This window comes from Geotrypetes seraphini, chromosome 1, assembly GCF_902459505.1.
Source record: "Geotrypetes seraphini chromosome 1, aGeoSer1.1, whole genome shotgun sequence".
Taxonomy (NCBI): domain Eukaryota; kingdom Metazoa; phylum Chordata; class Amphibia; order Gymnophiona; family Dermophiidae; genus Geotrypetes; species Geotrypetes seraphini.
In genome coordinates, this window is record NC_047084.1 from 376,480,679 (window position 1) to 376,493,686 (window position 13,008).

General features: G+C 43.8%; 2 protein-coding genes across 4 annotated transcripts in view; one reads left to right on the forward strand and one right to left on the reverse strand.

Moving 5' to 3' along the window:
• Nucleotides 1–5,484, reverse strand: part of GTF2E2 (general transcription factor IIE subunit 2) — a 139,501-nt gene extending 134,017 nt beyond the window's left edge. Inside the window, exon 1 of one of the 2 annotated variants that reach the window (XM_033915672.1) lies at nucleotides 5,264–5,484. The gene's annotated coding sequence lies outside the window, so the exon portion shown is untranslated. The remainder of the gene's footprint in view (nucleotides 1–5,263) is intronic. The other variant, XM_033915665.1, reaches the window with a different exon arrangement.
• Nucleotides 5,485–5,672: 188 nt separating this feature from the next.
• The window catches only part of GSR (glutathione-disulfide reductase), a 67,075-nt gene continuing 59,739 nt past the window's right edge, over nucleotides 5,673–13,008 (forward strand). Inside the window, exons 1-2 of one of the 2 annotated variants that reach the window (XM_033915648.1) lie at nucleotides 5,673–6,031; nucleotides 9,178–9,204. In XM_033915648.1, coding sequence (XP_033771539.1) covers nucleotides 5,825–6,031; nucleotides 9,178–9,204 — 234 coding nt within the window. In that variant the 5' untranslated portion in view covers nucleotides 5,673–5,824. Of the gene's footprint in view, nucleotides 6,032–6,756; nucleotides 6,776–9,177; nucleotides 9,205–13,008 lie in introns of those variants that run through there. The other variant, XM_033915654.1, reaches the window with a different exon arrangement.

Sequence of the window (13,008 nt, forward strand, 5' to 3'; positions counted from 1 at the left end):
TCTTCAAGAAAGATTCGAGGGGAGATCCGGGAAAGTACAGACCTCGGTACCGGGAAAAATGGTAGAATCGCTGATAAAAGACCGCATCATTGATCACCTTGATGGACACGGGCTGATGAGGACAAGTCAGCACAGTTTTAGCAAAGGCAGACTGTGTTTGACAAACTTGCTGCACTTCTTTAAGGGAGTATACAGACAGATAGACAAGGGCGATCCGCTCGACATTGTATATCTGGATTTTCAGAAGGCGTTTGACAAGGTTCCGCATGAACGACTACTTCGGAAAATTACAAGTCATGGAATCGAGGGTGAAATACTCACGTGGATTAAAAACTGGCTGGATCATAGGAAACAGAGAGTGGGGGTAAATGGACAATACTCGGACTGGAAGAGCGTCACCAGTGGGGTGCCGCAGGGCTTGGTGCTTGGAACCGTGCTCTTCAACATCTTTATAAATGATCTAAACATTGGTACAACGAGTGAGGTGATTAAATTTGCAGACAATACAAAGTTATTCAGAGTAGTGAAGACACAGGGGGATTATGAAGATCTGTAACATGACAATCAGGCTCGAGGAATGGGTATGAACATGGCAGGTGAGGTTCAACGTGGATAAGTGTAAAGTGATACATATAGGTAACAAAAATCTCATGCACGACTACAGGATGTCCAGGGCGGTACTTGGAGAGACCTCCCAGGAAAGAGACTTGGGAGTTATGATCTACAAGTCCATGAAGCCGTCCACACAATGTGCGGCAGCGGCAAAAAGGGCGAACAGAATGCTAGGAATGATAAAGAAGGGGATCACGAACAGATTGGAGAAGGTTATCATGCTGCTGTACCGGGCCATGGTGCACCCTCACCTGGAGTACTGCGTCCAGCACTAGTCGCCGTACATGAAGAAGGACATGGTACTACTCGAAAGGGTCCAGAGAAGAACGACTAAGATGGTTAAGAGGCTGGAGGAGTTGCCATACAGCAAAAGATTAGAGAAACTGGGCTTCTTCTCCCTCGAGCAGAGGAGATTGAGAGGGGACATGATTGAAACATTCAAGGTACTGAAGGGAATAGACTTAGTAGATAAGGACAGGTTGTTCACCCTCTCCAAGGTAGGGAGAACAAGAGGGCGCACTCTAAAAATTGAAAGGGGATAGATTCCGTACGAATATAAGGAAGTTCTTCTTCACTCAGAGTGGTAGAAAACTGGAACGCTCTTCCGAACTCTGTCGTAGGGGAAAACACCTTTCAGGGATTCAAGACAAAGTTAGGTAAGTTGCTGCTGAACCAGAACTTACGCAGGTAGGGCTAGTCTCAGTTAGGGCGCTGGTCTTTGACCAAGGGCCGCTGCGTGAGCGGACTGCTGGGCACGATAGTCTGACCCAACAGCAGCAATTCTTATGTTCTTGTGTTTTCCTCTCCACCACCTCTCGGGAGCCCATTCCAGGCATCCACCACCCTCTCCGTAAAGTAGAATTTCCTAACATTGCTCTTTAATCTACCACCACTCAACCTCAAATTATGTCCTCTGGTTTTACCATTTTACTTTCTCTGGAAAAGATTTTGTTCTACGTCAATACCCTTCAAGTATTTGAACATCTGAATCATATCTCCCCTGTCCCTCCTTTCCTCTAAGTTATACATATTCAGGGCTTCCAGTCTCTCCTCATACGTCTTCTGGCGCAATCCTCCTATCATTTTCGTTGCCCTCCTCTGGACCGCTTCAAGTCTTCTTACGTCCTTCGCCAAAACTGAACACAATACTCCAAGTGGGGCCTCACCAATGACCTGTACAGGGGCATCAACACCTTCTTCCTTCTACTGGATATGCCTCTCTTTATACAGCCCAGCATCCTTCTGGCAGCAGCCACCGCTTTGTCACACTGTTTTTTCACCTTTAGACCTTCGGAAACTATCATCCCAAGGTCCCTCTCCCCGTCCGTTCATATCAGCTTCTCACCTCCCAGCATATACGGTTCCTTCTGATTATTAATCCCCAAATGCATTACTCTGCATTTCTTTGCATTGAATTTTAGGTGCCAGGCATTAGACCATGTTGCTGTTGTTTCTTCTATTTCACCCAGGATTATAGTGGGAAGTCTTTTTTTTTCCTCTGCCACTTTCAGAAAATGTCAGATTTTTTTTAAGCAATTCACCTAGCACAAGGCCACTGCCTCAGCTCTGCATTTCTTGTAGATTTAAACAAGTAATCTCAATAGATATTTCACTTCTCCAAGTGAAACAATTTGTACTAAGAACTGAAAAACTAAGAGAGCCTCAACTTTTACTTCTGATCCAAAGCCATATGATTAGCCAAATTACTATTACTAAGACAAATGACTTGGAGTTTTGGGGGGAATGTTAGGAGCCACTGCACTATGGGTTCTAGGGTTACTGTTGTTTTTTGTTTAATAAGCCTTTCAGCAGCGAGTTTAGGTTTGCAGTTGAACCAATTAAGGCAAGTGTGTGTGTAAGTGGGGAGGGGGTTCACATCTGTTGAGTTTTCCAATGTTGAGTCCTATTCCTTTGCTGTCTCAGTGGCTTTTCCAAGCGAGGCAGGAACTTTGTGTGACTTCTGTAGCAGTCTGAGCATCAGCACTGCAGACCACACAGATAAGGACAGCCTTCCCTTATCGCAGTGAGAAGGTAATGAAAAAGAAAAATTATATTGGGATTTTCTAATTACTAGAAAGTGTGTCTCACAAGTATTAGGAAAGTGAAAAAAATCTTAGACCAGCACAACTACTCCATAGCCCTTGTCAGAATGGACAAAGAGCAGAGCCACTCTGAACATACAAAGCCAGGGCCAGAGCAAGATCATTTACTGGATGACATAGATGAACCTTCATCCTTATGTCCCTCCTCAATTAACTTCCCTCCTTCAAAATACCCGACAACCAGTGCACAGATGGATCAAGCACTGGTTGTCGGGTAGACTGCAGAGGGTTGGAGTAAAGGGTCAATTTTCTGACTGGCGGGGAGTCACGAGCGGTGTGCCACAGGGATCGGTGCTGGGGCCGTTGCTTTTTAACATATTCATAAATGACCTGGAAAAGGAGGCAAAGTGTGAGGTTATAAAATTCGCAGACGATACCAAACTGTGCGGCAGAGTTAGGACCAGGGAGGAGTGTGAGGACCTACAAAGGGACCTGGACAAGCTGGAAGATTGGGCAAACAAATGGCAAATGCGCTTCAACGTGGACAAATGCAAGGTCATGCATATAGGGAAAAAGAACCCGTTGTTTAGCTACAAATTGGGGGGGGGTATTGTTGGGAGACAGCAGACTCGAGAGAGACTTGGGTGTGTTGGTGGATGCATCACTGAAGCCATCTGCACAGTGCGCAGCAGCCTCGAAAAAAGCCAACAGGATGCTGGGCATCATAAAGAAGGGCATAACAACCAGAACACGGGAAGTCATCATGCCATTGTATCGAGCGATGGTGCGTCCGCATCTGGAATACTGCGTTCAGTATTGGTCGCCACACCTCAAGAAGGACATGGCGGTACTTGAGAGAGTCCAAAGGAGAGCAACGAGAATGGTAAGAGGGCTGGAACACTGCTCATACGCCGAGAGGCTGGAAAGGCTGGGGCTCTTCTCTCTGGAGAAAAGGAGGCTCAGGGGAGATATGATAGAGACCTTCAAGATCATGAGGGGCATAGAGAGGGTGGATAGGGACAGATTCTTCAGACTAAAGGGGACAGCAAATACAAGGGGGCATTCTGAGAAACTGAAGGGAGATAGGTTCAGGACAAATGCAAGGAAGTTTTTTTTCACCCAGAGGGTCGTGGACACTTGGAATGCACTACCAGAGGAAGTGATCAAGCAGAGTACGGTCCAAGGATTCAAACAGGGATTGGACAGATTCCTGACGGATAAAGGGATCGTGGGATACTGAGGGAGGAGCTGGGATGTAACACAAGTATAGAATGTTAACCAGGTAATGAGTATAAACCAACCAGGTCGTGCATGTGCAAGACTGGAGGGCTAGGACTTCGATAGGAAGGCAGGACTTAAACGAGATACCAAGGTGGCAAGGGAGCCCCTTCTAGTGATTCAGACAGGTCGTGACCTGTTTGGGCCGCCGCGGGAGCGGACTGCTGGGCAGGATGGACCTATGGTCTGACCGGCAGAGGCACTGCTTATGTTCTTATGTAAATAATGAGAGCAATGTCTAAAATTCATTTATCCACATAAATAGACTATTTTAAAAATTAACACATAGAAAAAAAAAAAAACCTACTGCCCTAGGTTATTGCCTAGTCTGGTGACAAACCTGCTTCCCGCCTTCCAAAAGAAAAGCACAGCACAAAAGGCAGAGTCGCAGAAACCCAACCAGTGTTGGATGGATACATTCTCTTTACATTACATTACAGATTTCTATTCCGCCTATACCTTGCAGTTCAAGGCGGATTACAAAAGATTTGACTGGACATTTTCCAGTGAAGATACATTTTTTTTTTTTATAACAGAGGAGAGATAGCTGGATAGATTCCGAGGGGAACTTCCGAGTTGGAGGTAAATTGAAAATGCAGAACTAGTGATTTAAATAAATAGATTACAGTTAGAGTAGGTAAGATTACTATACATTTCAGGGATCTGTTTACTTGGTAGGTGTTTTGGGGGTTTTTTTAAGGGGGGAATTATCTGGAGGTATGGTGATGAGGGTTAAGATTTTTGGATGAATTTTTTGAAGAGTAGGGTTTTGATTTCTTTTCGGAAGGTTTTGTAGTCGTCCGTTGTCGTCAGCAGGTTGGAGATGGTATGGTTGAGTTTTGCTGCTTGTGTTGCTAGAAGGTTGTCAAACATTTTCTTGCGCTGTGTGCCTTTGAGTGGGGGGAAGGCAAAAGGGTTCGGAGTTCTTCTGTGTCTTGAGGTGAAGATCTGGTTTAGGCGGCTGTTTAGGCAGGAGGGGGAGGAGCCGTTTAATGCCTTGAATAATAGGCAGTAGAATTTGAATTCTCCTGAAAATGCGACATTGTTAAAAAGAAAAACCGCTTCCTAGTTACTAAAAAACGCGAAGAAAAGCTAATGCTTGCATTCCCCAGCCAAATCTCTCTTCGTATTGCAAAACAGACCAATGCGAGCTTCTGCAGAAAACGACAAGTCTGAGCACCACCGTCCTAATCTTTCAACTCTTGTAGTGTGAATTTCGCAAAAAGCCCGATCTTACACTTTCCAACGTCCTGCTTTTCTTTTTAATCTAAAAACAATTTAACTCGTACATAAACCAATACTGTATACCAAGAAGAATATCAAGTCTTTACTTCTCTTAAAACGTCAGGAACCAGCAACTACCTGGAGCTGGTTTTCTTTGTGCAGAAAAGACAGTTATTCTAACACGTTGTTGTCCAGCCTCCAAGCTTCGTTTTTGAGGTGGCCGGCAGTAATCATCACGTTCAAAACAAAAAATCAATCGCCACAAAAGCTCTGAAAAAGCACAGAAAGAAATAGGTGAAGACTCCAGAGTGAGGCTTGCAACTCATTAAGAAAGGCTATTGGATCGCCAAAACGAGACTTGAACACACCGAAAGAGGCTATTGGAGCACCAGAACGAGGCCCGCAAACACACTGCGAGAAGCCATTGGAACATCAGAATGAGGCTTAAAACATTCATTGGCGAAAGAAGCAAGTCTTTTTCGACGCGTCAATAAAGTAAAGCCTGGACTCTTTATTTGCATAAATAACAAAGGGCACCTTCCCTGATCCTAGCTTATACCGGTCTTGTCTGTGCACAGCTCACCGTGACTAAGCAGCACGCGCTTACAGACACCCGCCCCTCCCCCTCTCCCGCGGAGGGCGGGGCGACAAGGACTGGCTTCCGTGTTATGCCAGCGCTGGCACTGCTGCGGCTCCTGCCTAGAGTTTACCTGAGCCGCCGCCCGTCTCGCAGCGTCATTAGCGCCATGAGCTCCCGCGCCCTGGATTACCTGGTGATCGGCGGTGGCTCGGGTGGGCTGGCTAGCGCCCGTAGGGCAGCCGAACTCGGGGCTAGAGCGGCGGTGGTGGAGAGCGGCAGGCTGGGAGGCACCTGTGTGAGTACAGGGTGTCCGGGGGTGGGGGAGGCAGGTAGGGGCTCCCTAAGGCTGCGCTACGCCGTAGCTCTTTATTTGCGGGGGGGGGGGGGGGGGCGGCTTATTGTAACAACACTGGCGGCGGGAGAGGCAACTTTTCAAAGTGATCGGAGGTGCGAAGTAGAGAATGACACGGGGACAAAATTTCCTCCGTCCCCGTGGGAACTCAATTTCCCCGTCCCCGTGAATTTTGTCGCTGTCCCTGCAAGTTCTGCCTTAACCGCACAAGCCTCGAACACTTATGATTTTGAAGTGTTTGGGGCTTGTGCAGATGAGGACGGAGCTTGCAGGAATGGGGAAGGGACAGGAAAAGAACTCACTGGGACAGGACGGGAAAATTGAGTTCCCGCGGGAACGGGGAAAATTTGTCCCCGTGTCATTTTCTAGTGCAAAGCTCAGTGTAACTCGTGGGCGTAGTAAAGGGGTTTGCTCTTTACCTCCGGTTATGAATACTGTAGAAAGCATAGGATCCCCAATATTGAACAAACTCCTTGATTTTTGTTCAGGGAAAGATATTTTCCATTATAAAAAGTTGGTTTCAATGGTAGAAAGGAAAGTTATCTTTTATATTTTTTTTAATGTACATATTCTCTCAGCAGTGATTGCCCTTTGATCTGAATAACATATGCACTTAGGCAAATTCCCTGCACTGGTTGGGAGACGCCTGTCTCCAAACTAGAGAAGTAAAACATCCAATTACATATGGTATGTAATTCTTAATGTTTAGTCTTAAATATTTGCTGGCCAAGAACCAGCTTTCCTGTTTCCTTTCATGTTCTATGATAGCTGTACATTGGGGCAGGCTGAATCACATTGGAATAGTCTGGGAAGCATTTGGTACATCATGAAAGAGGACAGAGCGCACCCAAGTTGGGGACAAGGGTCCGGATGCCCTACAGTTATAGATGACTTTTCTACATATTTATCTTTTAAAGGTATTATTGCAGTTATTTTTTTGTGGAGGGGTAGCTTAAAGGATAAAGAAGAGTTATTCCTGTGACACTCACTGAGCTCTGAAGTAAGATTGATATTCACTTTTAAATAAACGGATTACCTCTTTGCCTTTCTGCAAGTGAAATATGTGATGACGGGGCTATACTGTATATGTAAAAGAGAGAAGCAAGCATTCTGTTTGTGCTGCTGCCACTAATGCTTACTGCAAAACAGGTTTATGCAACTTCACTTTTGACATGCATGGATGTGAAATCTCTTTTGTAGTTGTGAAACTTAAGTGAGTAACATGAGAGTGAGTCTAAGATGTTCAAGATCCTGCCTGCACCAGTTTAAACACACTGGTAGGGGGAGATGCTCAAAACCTAACCATGTAGTACAGAAAACATGCATACCAAAGATTAGCACACATATTTAAATTTAGTTGAACAGATGATAATGAGGTCTTTTGGTATTCCTTACCAATGCTCAGAAAACAGCGCTACAATACACACGAGGATTTGATGGCTTCTGGTGCTGAAAATTAATACTAGGTCTGGGCCAGAGTTAGGGTTCAGGAGAAGACCATTGCTGAACTTTTACAATTAAAAACAAGGTGTGTGAAAGTGAAACAAAAGTAAAAGCATATTAAGATCCTTTTGCTTGGTGCATGTGAACCTTGCCACAATTCATGTCAGCATACAGTTTGTAAACTTCATGCGTGCCACTTGTATTGTTTTAAATTAATAATAGTTATTTATTATTTGTCGCCTACCCTTATCTATAGCGGAGAACAATTAAACATACATAATAAAAATATACCTCACTAAAACCAAGCATTTCAAACATACATTAAGGGCTCCTTTTATCAAGGCGTGCTACGGGAGTTAGTGCGTCAGACATTTCATCACGCGCTAACCCCCGCGGCAGCCTAAAATCCTAATGCCTCGTCAATGGAGGCGTTGGGTACTAGCGTGGCAAGCGGTTTAACGTGCAGTATTCCGCACGTTAAACCGCTACCGTGCCTTTGTAAAAGGACCCCTAAATGATAGTTCAACACAGTTTCCTATCAAATCTGAGCAAAAGTGTCATGCAGTAAATACTGCCAAAGTTGCTTCTTGAACATAGATAAGTTCTTTAAATCCACAGGTAATTTGTTCCACTCATAAGAGCCAGCTACTGAAAAAGAGCAAACTCGTGTTTTATTTAATCTCTAACTATGATACGGAGAGATCATCAAGCCCTCAGCGGTTCCTGAGCATGGCACATGGCCTGGCTGATAATGCTTCAGATTAGATCTCAAAATAATATAGAGCATTATAGAAATGATAAATAGTAGAAGTAATGTACCAGCATCAGTAATTTAAAACGGATGCAAAACGCAATAGGCAGCCATTTCAACTTTATGTAATATGCTCCATTTTCTTTAAACCATACAGCAAATGAACGACTGAATTCTGCACAACTTGCAAGGATTGCAAAGCAGAAGCGCCCAAGCCCAAATAAACAATGTTACTATAATAAGGCTACTTAAAGTCATGACCTCCAGAACCTGTGGAAAATTGGACATTAATAATAAATAAAAAAAGCAAGATAAGCATTTAATCATGAAAGGGCATGCAGACAAATAAGTTCCCATCCTCATGCTCAGTAATCATGCGTGCATTCTTTCTACCTTAGCAGTAGAGAGAAATGATGCGAATGGACCACCATGTTTGGTTAGGACTGGTATTAGCATGCAAAAGAAATGTGCATTTGTTCCATTTACTTTGCAGTCAGCTAGCACAATGTACAATGTGCATTTTGGCCCCCTTTTAGGGAGCTATGTTAGGCTTTTTTATTGCTGGCTGTGGGGGGTAAAGGCTCCGATGCTGATAGAATTCCTAGGAGCGTCAGAGCTAATACCGTGGCAATAAAAAAAAGCCTAATGTGGTTTCATAGGAGACCTTAATTTGAATTCCATTAGCTTTGAGCATTGGAGCACTGTTATTCTGCACTGTTCTTGTGATATAAGGCAGGCACTGTTCCTTACAATGTAGGGCACTTGGATGAATCTTTTATGATTTTATTCTAAGAAGATGATAAATATTTTCCCATGCTAACATATTTCATCTTCATTGTGCTTTCTTTATTGAAGATTAGATTTTTTCCTTAATTTTGTCTGTTATCTTTTTCAGGTGAATGTTGGCTGTGTACCGAAAAAGGTAATTCCATTTCATCTGGTACATTTGAGTGCTAAAACATTTAGATTTAGGAGTGAAGGCAGTGTAGCATGACTTTCCAAACCTGTCCTGGAGACCCCAAAGCCAGTCAGGCTTTGGAGGTATCCATAGTGAATATGTATGAGAGAAATGGGAAAGTACTGAGATACCAGTGAATGTTGAGAGTTCATGCATATTTATTGTGAATATTTGGAAAATCCAAGGTTTTGGAAAACCTGGCAAAAACTAATGTTTTGCACTCACTATAAAAATGATGTGTGAAGAATGCAGATGAAAAATCATGTTAAACCACATTTTTATGGCTGCAGTACCTGTTGGCTATGTATTCAAAGAAGTAAATTTGTATGTGAATGGATTTTAAATTTAAGTACTTGTGCCTTTCTAAATCTGAGGCCTCAGTGAAATATATGCCCATGTATTTTGCTTCTCTAGAAGAACTTAAAGTCCAAGTTTGTTTCTGAGGCAACAAGAGAGTGACGTGACATGCAGGAATTCTCAGTAATATCTAAACCTTGGTTTCCCCAATTCACAACCTACTGTAGGGGGACAATTCTGTAATGGGGCACCTGGAGGTTACACAGGTTGCTTTCCTTTATAGACTACTAGCATAACGGGTTATATATGTGCTGAATGTTTAGGTGTTGCACTCGCAACAGCCATAGAGCTGGTTTATGTGTGAGTTAGGGCTGTACAAAATATTCATATTCAGTTCAATTTGGCCTCCAATAGCGATTTAAATTCAAATGCGAATAATCCGGGGCTCTATTGTGCTAAATGCTACTGAAATAAACACTTGATCTCTAATTTCACTTTGCTTCTTTTTATTATTTATTATGTTAGAGCTCAGTGCCCATTATTCATGTTTAGCCAAATATTTTTCAACATTCATAAGCTGTAGCATAGTAAAATACACATTCTAGAGCTGTACCGACTAGCATAAATGTAGCAGGTACCCAAGTAACTTACAGTATTTTATTTATTTTATTCAATTTCTATACCGTTCTCCCAGGAGAGCTCAGAACAGTTTACATTAATTTATTCAGGTACTCAAGCATTTTTCTGTTCTAGCAGGCTCACAATCTAGCTAATGTACCCGGGGCAGTGGGGGGATTAAGTGACTTGCCCAGGGTCACAAGGAGCAGCGTGGGTTTGAACCCACAACCCCAGGGTGCTGAGGCTGTAGCTTTAACCACTGCACCACACTCTGCCCTACATGGAGTGTTAAGTCATTTATGTTTTGGTAACTTTCTTTAGGGGGGTGGCAGAAGAAATGTGCATGTTGTGAAGGGAAGTCAGTGGAAGATGATGAGCAGGTGGGTTTGAGTAAGTTTCTAACCACTGCGCCACTTCTATCTTGCCCTTGCTCCTTCCCTCTGCAAGCCACCTTCAAAAGTAGGCGCTTATTTTAGAAGCGTCATTTACGTTTTAGATAAATGTCTGCCGATTTTTATAAAGCCATGATATAACATATTTTTTGCTCCATAAGACGCACCTGACCATAAGACACACCCACCTATAGAGGAGGAAAACCCAAGAAAAAAAAATTTCTGAACCAAATGGTGTACCCTGTCCCCTTCTGGTGGTCTACTGGTAGGCCAGGACAGAGTACAGGGTATGTCTAGTCGTGGGCACGTCTAATGGTAGGCACATGTAGTGGCAGCCAGCCAGCCCCAAAGGCAGCCCCCCCTTCCCCCGGGTACCTTTTTTTTCCCATCCCAGTAAACTAGCACGCTTTCCGCACACCTGCCTTGGTTCCCCTGCTCTCTTCTGGCAGCAGCAAAGCGGTGAAAGAGGCAGGTGTGTGATTTTTTGCATGCCTGCTTGGTCCCGCGCTGCACCCCATGAGAATTGACAGGCAGCCATTCAGAGTGCAGTGCGGGATCAAGCAGGCATGCAAAGAGTTCGCACCTGCTTCATGCACCGCTATGCTGCTGTCGGAAGAGTGCAGGGGAACTGAGGCAGGAGCGTGGAAAGCGTGCTGGACCGCTGGGATGGGACAAAAAGATATGGGGGGGGGGTTATATTCACTCCTTAAGATGCACCCTTATTTCCACCCTCTTTTTGGGGGTGGAAAAAGTGTGTCTTATGAAGCGAAAAATACGGTACATGTCTAAAACCAAAGAATGTGCAGATGGCAAATGGAAGCAGTTTGGGTGTGTTTTCGGCAGGAATTGGGCCAGCCAAAAAAGTGAACCCTTCCCATTTCAGAAGGGGAATATAAATGTTTCTCCTAACAGATCAATATCAGGATTGACACCTGCTCCCTAGGACATCTGGGTTTCAGACAAGTGTTCCTATTAGTAGTGCTGCACTACAGAGATTGGGAGAGGTCACCCCCTGAATCACCCAGTACTTGATGTCCTCCCCCCACCCCCTCCCCCTCCCCCCCGAAAGCCAAATTGGCAAGAAATAACCTGTTATAGCTTCAGGAAAAATTAAACATTACATTAGTATTTGTGTATCGCTAATATTCCCTCATGAGGCGTTCTGTTCATATCCAGGAGTTATAAGTATTACATTACATTCATTGTATATAATGGGGTTGCATGTGGGGAGTCCAGGTGATTATACTGTGAGTTAATTAGTGTGGTGTTTCTTTTCTTGGGATGTATTTTCATCCTATACTAAAGATGTCAATTTGTTTGCTTTGGGTATTTTGAGAATAGAATAGATTTTCAGGTCTTTTCGGAAGTGTTTGTAGCAGTGGGAAGTTCTTAGTTGACTTGGGAGTTCCACCATTTTGCTGCTTGGTATGGAAAGGTTATTGAGTGTATTGTGTTGTATTTGATATTTCTGGGGCTAGGGAATCTTAGGGCTCCTTTTACAAAGATGCGCTAGCATTTTTAGCGCATGCTAGCCACTACCGCCTCCTTTTAAGCAGGCAGTAATTTTTCGGCTAGCATGCACTAAAAACGCTAGCACATCTTTGTAAAAGGAGCCCTTAGTCTTAGGTGGTTGCTTATCAGGTTGTATTTATTGTTTGGTGGTAGTTCTACTAAGTTTGTTAAGGATTCTGGGAATTCACCATAAAAGATCAGGAAATCAGTGTGCATTTGAACATCCTTTCTAAAATGCCGCTCCACCGGTAGTGGATGGGCCTACTTCCAAAATGGATGGATACTATGTCCTTTCTGTAGCCCCCCCCCCAGCCCAACTCAACCTAAATATTAAATACCTGAGCTGGTAGGGATCCCTAAATACTCCCAGCAAAAGACCTCTGTGAAGGTTCTGAACTCATTTTAGTGAGCAGCAACTCAATGCACGCTTAGTTTTCACACCTGATGCTAGCGTCAGGCGGCTAGCTAAAAGGTCACTGACTGCCAAGCTGCACTAGACAGAGTTCAGGGTTCCTTCGCAAAAATTTTAGGCTGGTGGGTCTTGGGGGATCCTGCAGCAAGGGTGCGCCACTGCTGGATGGATCCAGGCCCACCTATGGCTAAGTCTCTGCGCTCTGTGTAAGTTAAGCAGGTATTTGCAGAATAGCGCTTAGGCTACATGTTGGCATAAATGTGTGTAAGACTAGACCAGCAAACACAACTTGTCTTTCAAGTTTCCTGAAGAAGGGGTTTATTTCCCTGAAACCAAGCTGGGTTGAACCAGAATCATTTCACTTACCAAAGGAGCTTTAATTGCAACTTTAAACTCTGGTCTTCCTGGTGGAATTGAGGATGCGCCTCTTTACTAAAAGATCAGTGCTCTTTCTTTAAAAAAAAAATAAAAGTTTTAGTTTATTTGCATTTTTGAAATAAGCAACAGCAGCTAACATTAACAAAATTCAAGAAGAGA